Source organism: Diceros bicornis, chromosome 2 (genome assembly GCF_020826845.1).
Source record: "Diceros bicornis minor isolate mBicDic1 chromosome 2, mDicBic1.mat.cur, whole genome shotgun sequence".
Classification (NCBI taxonomy): domain Eukaryota; kingdom Metazoa; phylum Chordata; class Mammalia; order Perissodactyla; family Rhinocerotidae; genus Diceros; species Diceros bicornis.
The window spans coordinates 48,579,924-48,597,398 of record NC_080741.1 but is presented as its reverse complement, the minus strand read 5'-3'; the positions used below and the strand labels follow the sequence as shown (position 1 = coordinate 48,597,398).

General features: G+C 41.2%; 1 protein-coding gene across 1 annotated transcript in view; it reads left to right on the top strand.

Moving 5' to 3' along the window:
* KIF9 (kinesin family member 9) overlaps nt 1-5,899 on the top strand; it is a 53,732-nt gene extending 47,833 nt beyond the window's left edge. Inside the window, exon 21 of the mRNA XM_058557103.1 lies at nt 1,934-5,899. Within this exon, the coding sequence (XP_058413086.1) occupies nt 1,934-1,984 (51 nt within the window). The 3' untranslated portion in view covers nt 1,985-5,899. The remainder of the gene's footprint in view (nt 1-1,933) is intronic.
* Nucleotides 5,900-17,475: the final 11,576 nt, after the last annotated feature.

The window sequence follows — 17,475 nt, the reverse complement described above, 5'->3', positions numbered from 1 at the left end:
TTCGCGCACTGTGCTTCAGGGGCCCGGGGTTCACAGGTTTGGATCCTGGGTGCAGACTGATGCACTGCTTGTCAAGCCATGCTGTGGCGGCATCCCATATAAAGTAGAGGAAGATGGGCACAGATGTTAGCCCAGGGCCAATCTTCCTCTGCAAAAAGAGGAGGATTGGCAACAGATGTTAGCTTAGGGCTAATCTTCCTCTCACACACACAAAAACCCCAGAAAATAACAAATGTTGGCAAGGATGTGGAATAATTGGAACCTATGTGTGCTGTTGGTGGCATTGTAAAATGGTACAGCCACTAAGTGAAATAAGCCAGTCACAAAAAGACATATACTGTATGATTCCACTTACATGAGATGCTTAGAGTAGTCAAAATCATAAAGATAAGAGATAGAATGGTGGTTGCCAGGGTCTGGGGGGATGAGAGAATGGGTAGTTATTGTTTAATGGGTACGGAGTTTCAATTTAGGATGATGAAAAGAGTTATGGAGATGGATGGTGGTGATGGTTGCACAACAATATGAATATATTTAATACCATTGAACTGTACACTTAAAAATGGTTGAGAGTAATTTTTTTTTAATTTTTTGTTTATTGCAGTAACATTGGTTTATAACATTGTAAAAATTTCAGGTGTACATCATTGTACTTGAGAGTAAATTTTATGTTGTATGTATGTTACCACATTAAAAAAAAGTTGAAAAAAAATCATACAGCTGCTATGTAAAACAGTATGGAGGTTCCTCAAAAAATTAAAAATAGAATTACCATATGATCCAGCAATTCCACTTCTGGGTATATACCCCAAAGAATTGAAAGCAGGGTCTCAAAGAGATATTTGTACATCCATGTTCATAGCAGTATTATTCACAATAGCTAAAATGTGGAAGCAACCCAAGTGACCATCAATAGATGAATGGATAAGCAAAATGTGGTATAAATGTGCAATGGAATATTATTCAGCCTTAAAAAGGAAGGAAATTCTGACACATGCTACAGCATGGATGAATCTTGAGGACATAATATTAAGTGAAATAAGCCATTCACAAAAACTCCCTAAAATACTGTATGATTCCACTTATATGAGGTACTTAGAGTAGTCAAAATCGTGGATAGAAAGTAGTATGGTGGCTGTCAGGGGCTGGGGGAAGGGGAATGAGGAGTTATTGTTTAGTGGGTATAAAGTTTCAGTTTTACAAAATGAAAAGAGTTATGGAGATGGCTGGTGATGATGATTATACAACATTATGAATATGTTTAATACCACTGAAGCATACACTTAAAAATAGTTAAGATGGTAAATTTTATGTTATGTGTATTTTACCACGATAAAAAAATTGGGGGAAAAATGAATTCCAGCCTAATGTGAGAGTTTCAGTTTCAGTTTCCCCACGGTGTGGGGAGTCTAGGATTCATCTCCATATTCCAAGTTGGTTTTAGCATTTGCTTGCTTACTGCCCACTATTTCTGTTTCAGCTGACTTTTTCCCTCTGCTTTCTGAGAGCCTAGCAGTTCATTAAAAGGGTAGGATTCATGAACATCTAGTTGATTTGCAGAGGGAGGGTGCTTTGGAGTACAGGGGCCCCCACCCTCTGGAGATAGAACCCTCTTCTTTTCTTTTCTTTTTAAACCTAATTCTTGTCAGAAACTTTCAAGTGGACCCTTCAAACATGACTATCTCCTTTTAAACATGACTGCCACACCATTTTAAAACAGTTTTAGACACTTTCTTGAGGATGAAAGAATGAAAGGCATTGAATAGAACATTATTTCTCATAGAATTGGGACTAGTCAGAGGGAATCCTTGTCCCAAAACTGTGATGTTTGCAGGAAGAAGGATAACGTTGGATGTGAGTGGCATGGCTTCTGAGTCTTTGTTAAGTCCCATCTCCTAATCAATTCTTGTTTTCTCCTCTTTTCTGTGTCCAGCACAATTACTTGAAAACCATGATGGGCCTCCAGCAGACACACAGAAAATAGAGACTCCTTGTGAGTGCCTTGAAGGACAAGATCCCCAGCCCTCCTGCCTGCTTTAGTGGAGCTGCTAAACCACCTGCCCAGAGCTCCAACCACTCTGCTCCAAGGCTGGGGCCCAACCCAGAGAATACACAGTGTGTGCCAGGAGGCATATCCTTCAAAGGACACCCTTGCTTATCTTCACAGAATACTTTTGGTTTCAATTTACTATCTTATATGCGGGGACAGGATAAAGTCACTTTCTAGTCTGGACTTTTAGTGCTTACCCAAGAACTTTATTTCCTGTCTGTGAGGATGTCTTTGCTGTGTACAGGTAGGGTCAGAACTGAGTGTCCAGTGAAAAAGTAGCTCAGCCAGGCTCCTCCTGGCAGGGGTTTGTCTCACTAGTCAACCTCTTTCCTTTCCTGGATGGACCTCCTGGGGGTGAGCTGGGTCTGAGGAGGTTCTGGTTCTCACAGCTCCTGCAGACTGTAGGTTCTCTCAGGGCATCCTTTCTGTGTTCCTGAGCCAGTGAAGGCAAGAGGCCCTCCTTCCTCAGCAACCCAGAGAGGATCAAGTCTAGGTTTAAATCGCTGAAAGGCAGATTTTTATCCCAAAATAAGACGAGCCTTAAAATGAGAGCAGTCTTACCATGAAGTTAGCAGCAAGAGCCCCACAGTGGGAGGCAGTCTGGCAAGGAGGGTACAGAACCTGCACTGGAAGGAATGTTGAACTGAGTGACATCTGCCAATCAAAGACCTGTGATTCTGTTCTTCAGTCCATCAATGAGCAGATGGTTGGAGGTTTTGTTGAAGAGAGAAAGCAGACAAACTTTTCTTTAGGTCTCTGTTCTCTCTCCTGTCTAGCCCCTTTCTCTGTCATGGACTGATACATAATGGTCCTGAAAGAGCTTTCAGAGACTCCTGCTACACCAAGGCTTTCTAGAGCAGCTTTGAAGTCCCCTGACTTCACTCCTCTAGGTGACACACATAGGGACTGTCACTGACCAGCACTAATGGTGTGCACACAGCCCTGTTGGTCAGTCCTCATGTTTCCTTTGATTGTGGCCAAACAGGCAGGTCTGCCCAGGCTCTGCTCCCCTTCCCAGCTATTGGAGGTGTTAGGCAGAGAGTTCTGATTCTTTCCCTTCTTGGCTGTGCCTGCCCTTACTGGGACTTGTTTGGGGTTCCTGGGTCTTTGGGGCATCTCAGGAAATAGGACATAGCAAACAGGGGCTGCATCATCTTGTTGGGGCCAGAGGAAGCAGCCATTTGTGGCATTACCAATCTCTCTTCCCTTCATTCCCTGTCACTGCCTGGAATGTCATGTGGCATACTGGATGTCCTTCCATAGAATTTCTGGACAGCCAGCCCTGAGGCCTGCTGGCTGGGGCAAGCTGGGCCTCTCTCACGGTGGTTAGTCACATTTGTCTTTAGCTCATTCATCACCACATAGGCCTCTTTGGTCAGTTCTGGCACAAGCTGAAACAAGTAATCATGAGGGTGGGCAGAGCCACAGGAATAAGCCAGGATGGTGCTCGGAGATCACTCTCCGTACAAATTCTTCACAGGAGCAGAGGCTTCCAACATAACAGGGAGCTAGGGGGCATCATGTTCACTCAAATGGGCCTGTTGTTCTAGAAAATAGTTCCTGCTGAGCTAATCTGACCATCAAAATCACCACTGAAGGAACTTCCAATTCCATCAATGTGACAGATAAAATAACCTGAAAACACTTCTGTTACAAACAGAGATGCTGGCTAAGGTATAATATTCTTTTAACTGCAAGGCTAAATTTGCAGGAAAGAAAAGGAACTGCCAGGAGCTGGAGAACTGAAAACCAGAGCGGTCAGCGTGTGAACTGACTGTGGCAGCTAGAGATGGGTAGAAGGTGTGTGAATGGATTGTTGCTCTTGAGCGTTAATGTCCACATAAGTACGAGAAATAACAGTTTGGTCCATGCCCCATAGCAGGTGCACCAGCTCCTACATTGCAGATAAGGCTCCCAATGTTGACACTGGCCAGGGCCTTTGCAAACAAGCCTGGCTAGAAAGGTTCGACGTTTACACTGGCTGCTTTAATGGGAGCATTGATCTTATCCTCCATGACCGTCACCTCATCATCATGCAGGATGAGGGCCAGGTAGACACAGGCGAACTCCAAGCCGGAGGCCATGGTGTGGGTGAGTGCTGGGCAGGTGCTGCTGGGTGCAGTGCTAGTCGCGGGATGAAGTGAGGGCCTCACCCCAACGCATCCTTAGCTTCCTCAGAAGGACCGAGCACCTTAGCAGCCAGCTGAAGAAAGCAAGAAAATGTATTTCTGAAGGTTAAAATGACAGACTAGAAACAGCAAGAGAGAATGAACTGGATGTCGGATCTGAAAAAATTGCCTGGGATTGTAGCATAGAGGGATGAAGAGAGAGAATATTGAAAGTGTGGATAAGAGACGTGGTGGACGGAATGAGAAGATCGAGTATACATCTAATCACAGATCCAGAGGAGATAACAGGGAGATCACTCTCGGTTGTCTTGTCCAGTCTCATGGCTTTAAACATTATCCATATGCCAACTCTCAATTTTATAGGTCTAGCCTAGACCGCTCTCCTGAACTCCAAACCTGTATAGCCAACTGCTAACCTGGCATCTCCACTTGAACATCTATTAAGACATCTACAAATCAACGTATTTAAAACTAAATGCCTAGGGCCGGCCCCGTGGCTTGGCGGTTAAGTGCTCGCGCTCCGCTGCTGGCGGCCCGGGTTCGGATCCCGGGCGTGCACCGACGCACCGCTTCTCCGGCCATGCTGAGGCCGTGTCCCACATACAGCAACTAGAAGGATGTGCAGCTGTGACATGCAACTATCTACTGGGGCTTTGGGGGAAAAAATTAAATAAATAAAAAGTATAAAAAAAAGCAAAAAACAACAAAAAAAACTAAATGCCTAATTGCCCCCCAAACATGCTCCACCCACAGCCTCCTTTGTCTCAGCCCAATCACTCAGGCTAAAGTCCTTAGTTTTGTACTTCACTCCTCTCTTCCTCTCACAGCACACATCAAATCTGTCAAGAAATTCAGTAGACTTTACCTTCCTACTATGTTAAAAATCTGACCATTTCTCACCACTTCTATTGTCCCTACCCTGATCTAAGCCACTATCATCTCTTGCCTGGGTACAGCTTCCTAACTGTGTCCTTGCTTCCTCCCTTGTTCTCTTATAGTCTATTTCCAGAACAGCAACCTAGTTGATCCTTTTGAAATACATTAGATCGCATCACACCTCTTCTGAAACTTTTAATGGCTCCTGTTTTTCTCAAAGTGAAACCTAAGTCCGTAAAACAACTCACAAGGCCCTATATGATCTTGCCTCCTGTGACTTTACTCTCATCCCCTCTTCCCATTGGGCACTCTGCTCTGGCCACATGGGCCTCCTTACTGTTCCTCAAGCATGCCAGGCAGCTCCTGCCTCAGGACCTTTGCACTGGCTGATCCCTCTCCTGAAACATTCTTCCCACAGGTGTCCACATGGCTCACTCCTTCAATTCCTTCAAGTCTTGGCTTAAATGTCATCTTCTGTAGCAGATGCTGTTGTGCCATGATCATAGTTCCTTGCACTTGCCATTCCTGCTAATGGCTTCCTACTGAAAGGACCTGCAACTTTCTACATAAAGCCTTTCTCAACCATAGGTACTTATTGTTGTAGAGTGGGCCCAAATGCCAGGGCATTAACACCTTTAGGAGTGGCCCTTAGCCAATGAGTCGGTGGATGAGTACCCTAACCTCCTCTCCCTTCAGTGGGACAACTCTGAGGCATGTTCTCCACTATTTCCTGTGACTTCACAATATAAATACAAATCCGCATATACATAAATAAAACCAAAGGAAAAAAATAGTTGCTATATTAAGTTGGATTTTCAATGAAATAATATTATAAAATATTTAAAGTTGCTTTAATAATGTTATATAATTTTTAATAATATATATATATATATAAGTAGAATGAAAAAGATAAGGTTGAACCAATATAGCACCCAAGGTTTCTTTCTAAAGTTCTGAGATTCAAGGTAGGACAAAGAGCTCTGGATAATCTTGCCTGTCTTTCCATGATCTTTAATCTGAAGGGGTCAGACACCTCTGTTGCTGCTGCTTCTGGCATTGCATGCAGGTTCCAATCCACCTGCCCTACCACCAGCTGGGTCCAGGGAGTCTCACTCTGAACTTGACTGTTGATCAGTGGGTTGCACTTTCTGAGGCAGTATGACATAGGGACAGAGCACAGGTGTTGGGCTGAGACATCTGAGTTTAAATCAGGACTCCATATCTTACTGGCATAGGACCTCGGGCAAGTTGTCCAATGTCCCTGCCTTCCTTTCCTCATATGTAAAACAATAATTAATAATCCTGGGGCTCTGTGAAATGAAGGAATCGATGTATGTATAGTGCACAGCAAGGCCTCAACCAACTGAAACTTCTATGACAGTATCAATAACTATAATAATAATAAAGATAGGAATGTGCCCAGCATTACGTCTGATAGATGGTGAGCAAACACACACCAACCTATGTTAGGCTCCCTTTCCACTCTCCAAAATGGATTTTGCATTTGAAAAGGCAGCATTCAGACTGGCATTATCTTTCTCCAATTAATTCTTACTGGGATGGCTTTTAAAGACCAATCCAAAAGTTGACAGTAGACTAACTGCTAAAAATATACCCAGTGCCATCCTGGGCAGTGTTACTGCAGGTCAAGCGTCTTGGGTCAGGGAAGTAGTAGTCCCACTGCACATCACATCTGCCAGGCCACACTTGGAAATTCATGTCAGGGGCTAGAAGCAGTGTTTTAAGTGGACAGACTCTTCAGGGGAGGGTGACTGGCATCATGAGAGGCTCTGAAAACTCCGTCAGGCAAGGAATCATCACAGAAACTAGTGACATTCAATCTGAGAAGTGGAGTCCAAAGGAAGCAGATTTTCTGTCATTTCAGGAGGAAAAAATAGGATGAGAGTTTTCCCACCCTGGGATGGATGGTCTTGGTGCAAACTGGGCTCCCAGTCCCTGGAGGATGCAATCAGTGTCTGGGAAGCCCCAGTCAAGGTCCATGTGAGAGAAATCCTCAAACCAGGAAGAAAGGTCTTGAAGGCCACTAGGTTCCTTCTAAATCTAAATTCTGTGATTCTATAAAAGCAATTGTGGAAAAATATTTAACATATCAGTTGAAAATTACATCATACACATAGCTATTCACACATATATATGAATAAAAAAGACTAAAATGTCAAAAGCGGTTGTTTCTAGGTGAGACTAGAGTTTTTCCCCTTTAAATTTTTTCTTTATTTTCTCTATTAAATATGAATTGCTTTTATTAACAAAAATAACATTTAATTTAGAAAGAATATTTTTATTAAGAAAAACAACCTATCAATTGGATAAAGAAGATGTGGTGTATATATATACCATGGAATACTACTCAGCCATAAAAAAGATGAAATCGTCCCATTTGCAACAATATGGATGGACCTGGAGGGTATTATGTTAAGTGAAATAAGTCAGAAAGAGAAAGACAAACAGTGCATGATTTCACTCACGTGTGGAAGATAAACCAACAAACGGACAGAACTGTTTGGTGGTTACCAGGGGCTAAGGAGGTGGGGGTGGGCACAAGGTGTGGAGGGATGCACTTATATGGTGACTGATAAACAATAATGTACACCAAATTTCACAATAAAAAAAGAAAGAAAAACAACCTATCAATGAGCAGATGAAAGACATTTCTACCAGCTCAGATTTCCAGCAATAAAGGGAGAGGCGCCCTATTTGCGGAAATGTATCAGCAAAGGCTGGAAGAAAGAAGAGGGAACCTTGCATGTATGGAAGGGGATTACCTCAAGAGCTGGCCATGATTGTGGGACTTGATAACCAAATGGCTTGTAAGAAACTGATTTCTAAACCCAGGTGGGATTTTCCTGTTACAAGCTCCTTGAAGGAGAATCTGCTCTGTCCAGAAAAGCTGTAAAAAGCATTAGGAGGCTGAAGTTGAGTATGTGTGGAATAGACAAGTATTTTTCTTAAATTTGGGAATGAAGGCAAGGGCAGATATGGCAAGGGTGGAAGGAACCTTCTTTGCTCTAGGGCTGTGCCCTGGTCTTCTTGTAGAAAGTGAGGGAGGCTGAAGGAGGGACCTGGAAGGCTCCCAAAGAGCCTGAGAGCATAGAGAAATTGGCCATGTCTGTTGCCAGGTACATGAAAAAGGAACGTGGCATCTGACAACCACATGCAAGTCCAGGTGCCACCATTCAGAGTCTGTGATCTTGGGTGCCCTTACTTCTCCAAGGCTCAATCTCTGCATGTGTAAAATGGGGGCAGCAGCTGTTACTGCCCTCCCCACAACAGGGATGCTAAAAGGATCATGTGAGATAATGTCTATGAAGACTTTGCAATGTCTAAAGCCTTCCATAAATATCTGTTATTATTCCTGTTCCCTCAGAATGGCAGAAAGTCATATTAGGTAAGAATCTCTTCTGTTTAGGTTAGAGCCACAGAAGAGAAAGAATTTAGGAGTTTTGACACCTAGTAAAGCATTAAAAAGTCTCAGAGCTGTAGAAGAACAAAGCGGTAGTAGTGGCAGCAGCAGCAGTGGTGTCCAAATCCAAGAAAGATATTGGACCTGAAACTTGACTTTACTCAAGTCTGACATGAAACCAGGATCTACTAAATCACCAATGGATGACTGGATGTTAGTGAGAGGCACATCTAATGGTACTTAGGTGTTTCCATTTCTTCCAATCTTTTCATCTAAATTATGTTACCATCTGTTTGAATATTCTAATATTAGCTAAGATGTATAATTAGCTCCTGTTATAGGGCTTGTGGTCTCCTGCCAATGCCACTCTCTTGGAAAGCTCCAGAAGTGGAAGATGGATTCAGAGCTCTTCCCTTGGTGGTCAGCAATGCTGCCATTCTGGGGGCCTGTGATTCTAGGTCAATTCCCCCTGCCACACACACACACACACACACACGCAACAAATAAGGCAAACCAATAATCCAAGGGCAAAGATGATACAAATTATTACCTCAAACCTTATTTTAAGATTGGATTCTGAATAAACTGAAAAGAAAAAAACGTGTTATGTACATGCGAAAAAATATTAGCCACTAAAGAAAAAGGGAAGTGGGTTTTTGGTTCTGACATAGCTGTTCTTATCCTCGGCCGCATATTATAATCACCTGGGGTGCTTTTATAAAATCATGATGCCTAGGCCACACCCTAGACCAATTAAATCAGAGCCTCTGGGATTTGGGCATCAGTATTTTTTAAAGCTCCCCAAGTGATTCTAATGTGTAGACTGAGTTGAGATTCTCCTGGTAAAAGGAGACCTAGATATTTATTTGTTTTTCACCTTTGGTATGCTCGTTTACCTGATTAATGTAGTGATAAGTTGTTGATTAACCTTAATTAGCAACTATTTAATATCACATACTCTCTTGGAAACAAGCACAGAACCTTCTCTACTAATGAAGTTTCCATTCACAAACTTCCGTAGTTTCTTTTTTTTTTTTTATAATTTTATTTATTTTTTTTCCCCCAAAGCCCCAGTAGATAGTTTTATGTCATAGTTGCACATCCTTCTAGTTGCTGTATGTGGGACGCGGCCTCAGCATGGCCGGAGAAGTGGTGTGTCGGTGCGCGCCCGGGATCCGAACCCGGGCCGCCAGCAGCGGAGCACGCGCACTTAACTGCTAAGCCACGGGGCTGGCCCCATAGTTTCTGATTATAAAAATTTGAATATTCAAGGATAACTCCTGGGCACTTGTATGTTTTACATGGTCCACAGGTGATTCTGATTTGAAGCCAAGATTGAGCGACATTGTGACAGGTGCTCAATAAACATTTAAATAGACGGGTGTGGGTGCATGGATGGATGGATGGGTGGGTGGATAGATGGGGATAGATCAGGGATTCTCAACCTTGGCACTATTGACATTTTAGGTCAGATAATTCTTTGTTGTGGGGGGCTGTCCTGTGTGTTATAGAATGTTTAGCAGCATCTCTGGCCTTTACCCACTTGATGCCAGTAGCATCGCCCCAGTTATGACAGCCAAAAATGTCTCCAGACATTTCCAAATGTTCCCTGGGGACAACATCACCCCTGGTTAAGAACCACTGGGGTAGATTAATGAATGGGAAGATGAATGGATGGATTGATGGACACATGGTTGGATAGAAGGATGGATGGAAGGTTGAGTAGATGGGTGATTGGTGAATGAACGGATGGATGAGTGGTGAGTGGGTGGGTGAATGGAAGGATTCAAATGGATGGGTGGGTGGAAGGATGAATGGATACATGCCTTATAAACCTAACTGAATGTCTTTGTTCCTAAGGTTTTTACTCCGAGGACATTCTTCGCTCCTTGTACAATAGCAAAGCATGGAGAGTAAATACTTGGCACACAAAATAATGGAAGGATACAAGAAGGGCTGAATTTGAAATTTGAGACATTGACATCATTCTCCAGGGTAAAACTGAATTCTAAAGTCTGACCTAGGAAAAAGAATTGGTAAACATAACTGATATAAAATAAAACTGATGATGGCTAAAACTGCATGTGGTAAACTATTAATGACTGAAAATTGACAAAAGAATCAAATCATCACACATCAAGACAGAAAAATGTAACCTGAGAAAACTTGATTTAATAGAGATAAGGCCACAAAATAAAATTCACATTGACAAAAGCTATAATCAGGTACATTTGGTACAAAAAATTTTCAAAGATTCAAATTTTTTTTGTGTGTGTGAGGAAGATCAGCCCTGAGCTAACATCCATGCTAATCCTCCTCTTTTTGCTGAGGAAGATTGGCTCTGAGCTAACGTCTATTGCCAATCCTCCTCCTTTTTTTCCCCAAAGCCCTGGTAGATAGTTGTATGTCATAGTTGCACATCCGTCTAGTTGCTGTATGTGGGACGCGGCCTCAGCATGGCCGGAGAAGAGGTGCGTCGGTTGCGCCCCTGGGATCCAAACCTGGGCCGCCAGTAGCGGAGCGCACACTCTTAACTGCTAAGCCACGGGGCCGGCCCCTCAAATATTTTCTAAATAAAATGTACTAGTAAGAATAACCTCAATAAAAGAATTTTTAAATATTTTTCTTCTTTTTTTCAAATTATTATTATTTTTCAAAGTACATTGAAATGAAAAAAAAATAGCTTTAGTGGTAATATGTAGAAAACTTATAGATTAAACAGGTTTAATGGAGTCTGCACAAGAAAATATTTTCTCAATTAAATTTATCATTGTTGGTATGATTCTGACTGAAATATTTGTATTTCCAGAGTCAAAACATCTGGCTGTTAAAAATATAATAATGGAATCAAAAGATTCTCTGATTAGGGGCCGGCCCAGTGGTGTAGTGATTAAGTTAACATGCTCTGCTTCAGTGGCCTGGGGTTCGTGGGTTTGGATCCCAGGTGTGGACCTACACACTGCTCATCAAGCCATGCTGTGGCAGTGTCCCACATACAAAATAGAGGAAGATTGGCACAGATGTTAGCTCATTGACAATCTTCCTCAAGCAAAAACAGGGAGATTGGCAATAGATGTTAGCTCTGGGCCAATCTTCCTCACCAAAAAAAAAAAAAAAGTCTCTCTGGGTAAAATCCAGCTATTTTCTAGATGTTGGATGTGATGTTCAGAAACAGTTAGCTGAGGGAAGTTTTTGTGGGTCACCATTTTTCCAGTTGTTTAGGTCTTTTTTCTTTTTAATGAAAATATAGATCATAAAGATTTATAAAAGAAAGGTACCCCATGTGGTTTGCCCACAGTGTAGAGAAAAGTTGTGAAAGACTTTGAAATGGACAAAAAGATTACTGAGTGTATTCAATGGACAACAAGGTGGTATCTAGTTGACCCTTCCCAGTAATGGCATTCTAAACACATTCTGACCTTTCATTGTCTTTGCGATATTTTACAGCTCTGTAGATTGTAGATAACGATAAAAATGCAAATGAACTTGTCCATAGACGTGCAAATTATATTCCCTCTCAGAATGCCCTCCTGAAAAAAAGCCAGTTTTACATCTATTTGTAAATTCATTTCAGCATTCCTGATCTATGTAAGTGTGGCACTTTAAATTATCTTTTGAATTGGTGCCCTCATTAATTAATGAGTTAAATAAAATCTTTGACACATTCATTTTATATCTGTATAACAGAAATGATTATAACTTCTTTGAAAAATTCTCCTTTAACAATATATAAATGGACATTCTTCTTCAGTGTTGGAGAGAGAATCAATTGGGTCATGTTTTCTGGAGGACAATTAGGTAGTGTATCTCCAGATCCTTAAAAATGTATATATTGGTACATACATTATACATTAGTACATACTTTTTGGATAAAAATTTGGCAATACCTTTCAAATTTTTAATTGTGTATATCAGAGGTGTACCATTGTAGGGGAAGGGGAAATTCTCCCCTATACCCCTCTTGAGTTCTTATGGCTGGACTAATAATAAAATTGACACAAGACAAGATTAAGAGGAGAAAAACCAATTTAATATGTATGTATGGGAGATCATAAAATGATGCCACGAGAGTGAAGAAAGCAGACAGTTTATATACCTTTTGGCACAAAGAAACAATAAATTTGTGAGGATTTAACAGGACCAAGAAGTTTAGGTTTGGGTATGTAATTAGTGAGGAATTTGAGCAGAGTTTAGGCTTGAGATGGTAAATTAGTAAAAGTAACAAGGTTTGTTTACACAAGCTTCTCAGCCCTGAATTTCCCAGCACTGGTGATAAGGATATCTCTATCTCCTGTGTGGGGAGGATACCTTTCATATGGGAGATTTATTTTCTGCTTTCAAGGGGAACAGAGAGAGTAGCATCAAACTTCAAGTCAAAATAAGTAACTTTAATTCAAAATAATCAATATGCCATTGCAGGATATTTTGGGGTAGCCTGCCCTGGGCCCCAACACTATAAACACATTTTGTTTCAATGCAAATTTTAATTATTGTATTTTAAAATTATTATTAGTAGTATATAATTATTATTTTTTATAAATAATAATTTTTATTTTTTATAAAAGAATTATTATTTTATTTTAGTAGCCAAGTTTTATTTTTTTATAATTTTTTTTAAATTTATTTTTCCCCCAAAGCCCCAGTAGATAGTTGTATGTCATAGTTGCACATCCTTCTAGTTGCTGTACGTGGGACGCGGCCTCAGCATGGCCGGAGAAGCGGTGCGTCGGTGCGCGCCCAGGATCCCAACCCGGGCCGCCAGTAGCGGAGTGCATGCACTTAACCGCTAAGCCACGGGGCCGGCCCGAGTAGCCAAGTTTTAAAAGCTTAACATTTTAATACTTATGGGCACCATAATTTCTAAGCACCATTGGCTGCTTGACTGCTGTGTGCACTTCTTCTTTTTTTTTTTTTTCAGTGGGGAAGATTGGCCCAGAGCTAACATCTGTTGCCCATCTTCCTCTTTTTGCTTGAGGAAGATTGTCCCTGAGCTAATATCTGTGCCAATCTTCCTCTATTTTTTTTTATATGTGGGATGCCGCCACAGCATGGCCTGATGAGCAGTGTGTAGGTCCACACCCGGGATCTGAACCTGTGAACCCTGGGCCAAACCATGGGCTGAACCCTAGGCTGAACTTTAGGCCACCAAAGTGGAGCACGTGAACCTAACTACTATGCCACCAGTCCGGCCCCTGCTGTGTGCACTTCTGAGATACTAAAAAGACATTCACTTTCAGTAAAGGTGAGTAAAGGAGCCAGATTTATTTCCACAGGTTCTGCAGTAAAAGATTCAGTTGACAGTGATGTTGTCATCAAGTTATTAAAGTTTCCTTCCTATCTAATAGTAACTGACTGGGTAAAGATTTATCTTCTCTTCAATTCTTGGACTTGAGGTTAAGGAGATGACACAATTTCATTGAAGGAAGCACACAAACTGAAGAGTTTTACTTCACTTGAAGAAGACACTGAATATCAGACGTAACATTGCTACTTTCATTTATATATTTTTATTTCTAATAGTTTCCCATCATACCATCCTTTGACTTTGGACCTAGAACTGTGGCTGTGGAGCAATGTAACTGGTGTTCAAGGTAACAAAATTTTATTTGCATATCCATGTGATACTCAGCTTCCACTGCATACACAACAACTTTAGTATCTTCTCTGGAGTGGAAATATAGGAGAATCTTTACAGCAGTTATCATAGAAGGCATACTAGCACTCTCAAGGTTCCTTCTATTGAGTATACACTCTTCAAAAGACTCCCTGAAAAACTATTCAAGTAAAGATAAATTTATTAAACTTACTGCATTAAGGAGAATGCCAAGTTGACAAAGTCATAACAATTTCTCAGAAGGGGAGGGGGGTATTAGTAGGGCTTTAGGGCTTAAACTGGGTGATTTTAAGGAGGGTCTTGCAAAGCAGGAAACTGATTGAGATTAGGCAGAGTTTATTTTGGATTGGTAAGCACAGTGAGGCAACAGTCTTTAAGCAAGTCTTGATGAGTAAGCTGCTAGTTTTGATAAGTAAGCTCTTTTTGTCAGTTCAAGTCTTCTAGGATCAAATATTTATTGGTGCAAATAGCTAAGTTATTTTCACTTGTTCTTTTTTTTTTTCAATTTTATTTATTTATTTTGTTGGTGAGGAAGATTGGCCCTGAGCTAACATCTGTTGCCAATCCTCCTCTTTTTGCTTTGAGGAAGACTGGCCCTGAGCTAACATCTGTGGCAATCTTCCTCTATTTTGTATGTGGGTTGCTGCCACAGCATGGCTTGATCAGTGGTGTAGGTCCGCGCTCAGGATCCAAACCCGTGAACCCCAAGCCGCTGAAGCGGAGCGTGTGAACTTAACCACTACACCACCAGGCTGGCCCCTATTTTTGCTTGTTCTTAATATTATTTACTATAATGACAGGAGTGCATGCCTGGTCCCAGTATTTTTTAACCCAGAGACAGGAAATTAAGTTGGTTTTGATTCTGTTTATCAGGTTTCCACAAGCTATTTTTGTTGTAAGCAACCATTGGTTGTTAGTAAATCCTACTCTGCTGGTATTATTATTGAAAAATACAGTGATAAGGCTTCTTGTTGTTATTGTACTTAACACCTAAGAGCTGCCATTTCATCTTGCTTGAGCAACTTTTATAAGATGACAAGGCATTTCCCAAATCTCTGACAGGTCAGGTAGAGTATTTGCCTGAAGAATTGTGAAAGCATCCGACTCTCTGCCTCTGACCAGTAATTCTGTTATATCATGCTGCACTAAAAGGACTGTCTGAACAAACATTTGAAGGGTGTAAACAAAACATTATATGCTTATGATTCCAAAATCACTCATGGTCTTTACCATGTGTGTTCCATTGTCAAGAACACTCATCAAGGATCTTCCTTACTGATTTTTCATCCCATAAATACTTACTTAACCAGATTCACTCTGTTGTTAGACCCAGAAATCCCTTGATGACTGTTTTCCATTGCTTCTATAACAAATCATCGCAAACTTAGTAGCTTGAAACAGTAAAAATTTATTATTTCACAGTTTGAAGTCTGACGTGGGGCTAAAATCAAGATGACAATAGGGGAGAATCCATTTCCTTGCCTTTTCCAGCTTCTAGAGGCTGCCTACATTCCTTGGCTCATGGCCTCCTTTCTTCCATCATCAGAGCCATCTCTCTGACCATTCCATAGTCATGTCTTCCTCTGACTCTCTTTTTCAGCTTTCTTCTTCCACTTTTAAGGACTTTTATGATTACATTGTCCCCATCTGGATAATCTAGGATAATCTCTCTATTTTAAAATCAGCTGATTAGCAAACTTGATTCTATCTGCAACCTTAATTCCCCTCTGCCATGTAACCTAACATATTCACAGGTTCCAGGTATTAGGACATGGATATCTTTGTGGAGAGGGGCATTATTCTACCTACCACAGTCATCAAGTGAAGCAGGAGTTTCACAGCAGCAAATCACAGAGGGATTTGCTGATGTCCAGGGCTACCATGTGATCACTGATCACAAGGTCAGGGAAGTCCGAAGTGATTACGAGGTAGGCATTTTGCTATTTGGCTAATGCCAAACTCAAATATTGGATTTTGGCAGAATACCAAGGCTGAGACTGAACTTCAATACATTCCTAATGCCCTTTGACCCAGCAGTCCACTTCTAGAAATGTATCCTCCAGAATTACTCATAAAACTGTGCAAAGTTATAGAAACAAGAATATTCACTGCCACATGAATTATAAGACAAAAACTGTAGACAACTTAAATGTCTGTTCATAGGGGAATGGTTCACAAAATGTAGTACACTTTTGGAATACCTTGCAATTTAAATAAAATGAGGTGAGCTTATAGACTAGGAGGATGTTCATGATATATTGTAGTTTTTATAAAAGAGCAAGCTGTGGAACAATACGCATAGTATGATACCATTTTACCTTTTATAAATGTGTGTGTGCACAAATGTGTGTGAACATGCAGAGAAAAAGAGCTGGAAGGATATATATCTGTGTTGTCTGAATTTTTACAATGAGCATGCATCATTTTTGTTTATCCCTTGACCCGGAAATTCTAATTCCAGGAATTTACTAAGGAAAACATCATGGTGATGAACAGAGATTTATCTGCAAGGATGTGCACCATTGTTTATATAAGAGTGAATAGCTGTTAGCACCCAAATTGAAGAGGGGATTGATGAAATGAGTTGTGCATTTATACCATGGAAGAGTATACAGCCATTAAAAATAAGATAGGCAAATATACTATTAAATGAAAATATTATAAAACATTATGTATAATGTGTTCCATTTCACTCAAATTTGTATGCACATACAAATAAAAATATTATTATGCAAATACCATCAGTAGCTATCTCTGTAGGGTGGGATGATGGTTGATTTTTACTTTCTTATGATTTTTTTGGAAGAGAGGAAGAGGAAGGAAAGAAATCAGAGGTGAGGCTCTAGTTCCACACTTTTTTCAGGGTTGAACTTCAGAGAACAATGTGTGCATTAAGGACCCACAATTTTGGGGTGGGGTGAGAAATTCCAGAGTAGGCATCTTGTCCTGGATTCCCTGGAGCAGCCATTTAGAGAGCCTGTGCAGCACTCAGTAATCATACTGAAAGCATGATGGCCCACCAACATGCCCGCTTCTACTTGGTGCCACTGCTAACATGGTGCTACAATCCAACATGGCACTGTTGCCAACATGGTACTCTATCCAACATCGAAGTGCTCCAACATAATGCTACCACCAACATAGTGCTATATCCAAAGGGCACTACCACACCATGGTACTCTATCCAACATGGTGCTACATTCAATGTGACACCAGAATGAACAGGGCACCTGAGCTGTAGAGTACCTGTGGCTGAGGCAGGATCCCAGGCAGTGGAGCTTGAGGTCAGCTTCACTGGCCACCCCTCCCCAGTAAGGTGCCAGAACAGAGGCAGAATCCAAGTGGGATGAATACATTATCAAGCAAAGACTATCCACCCCACCTC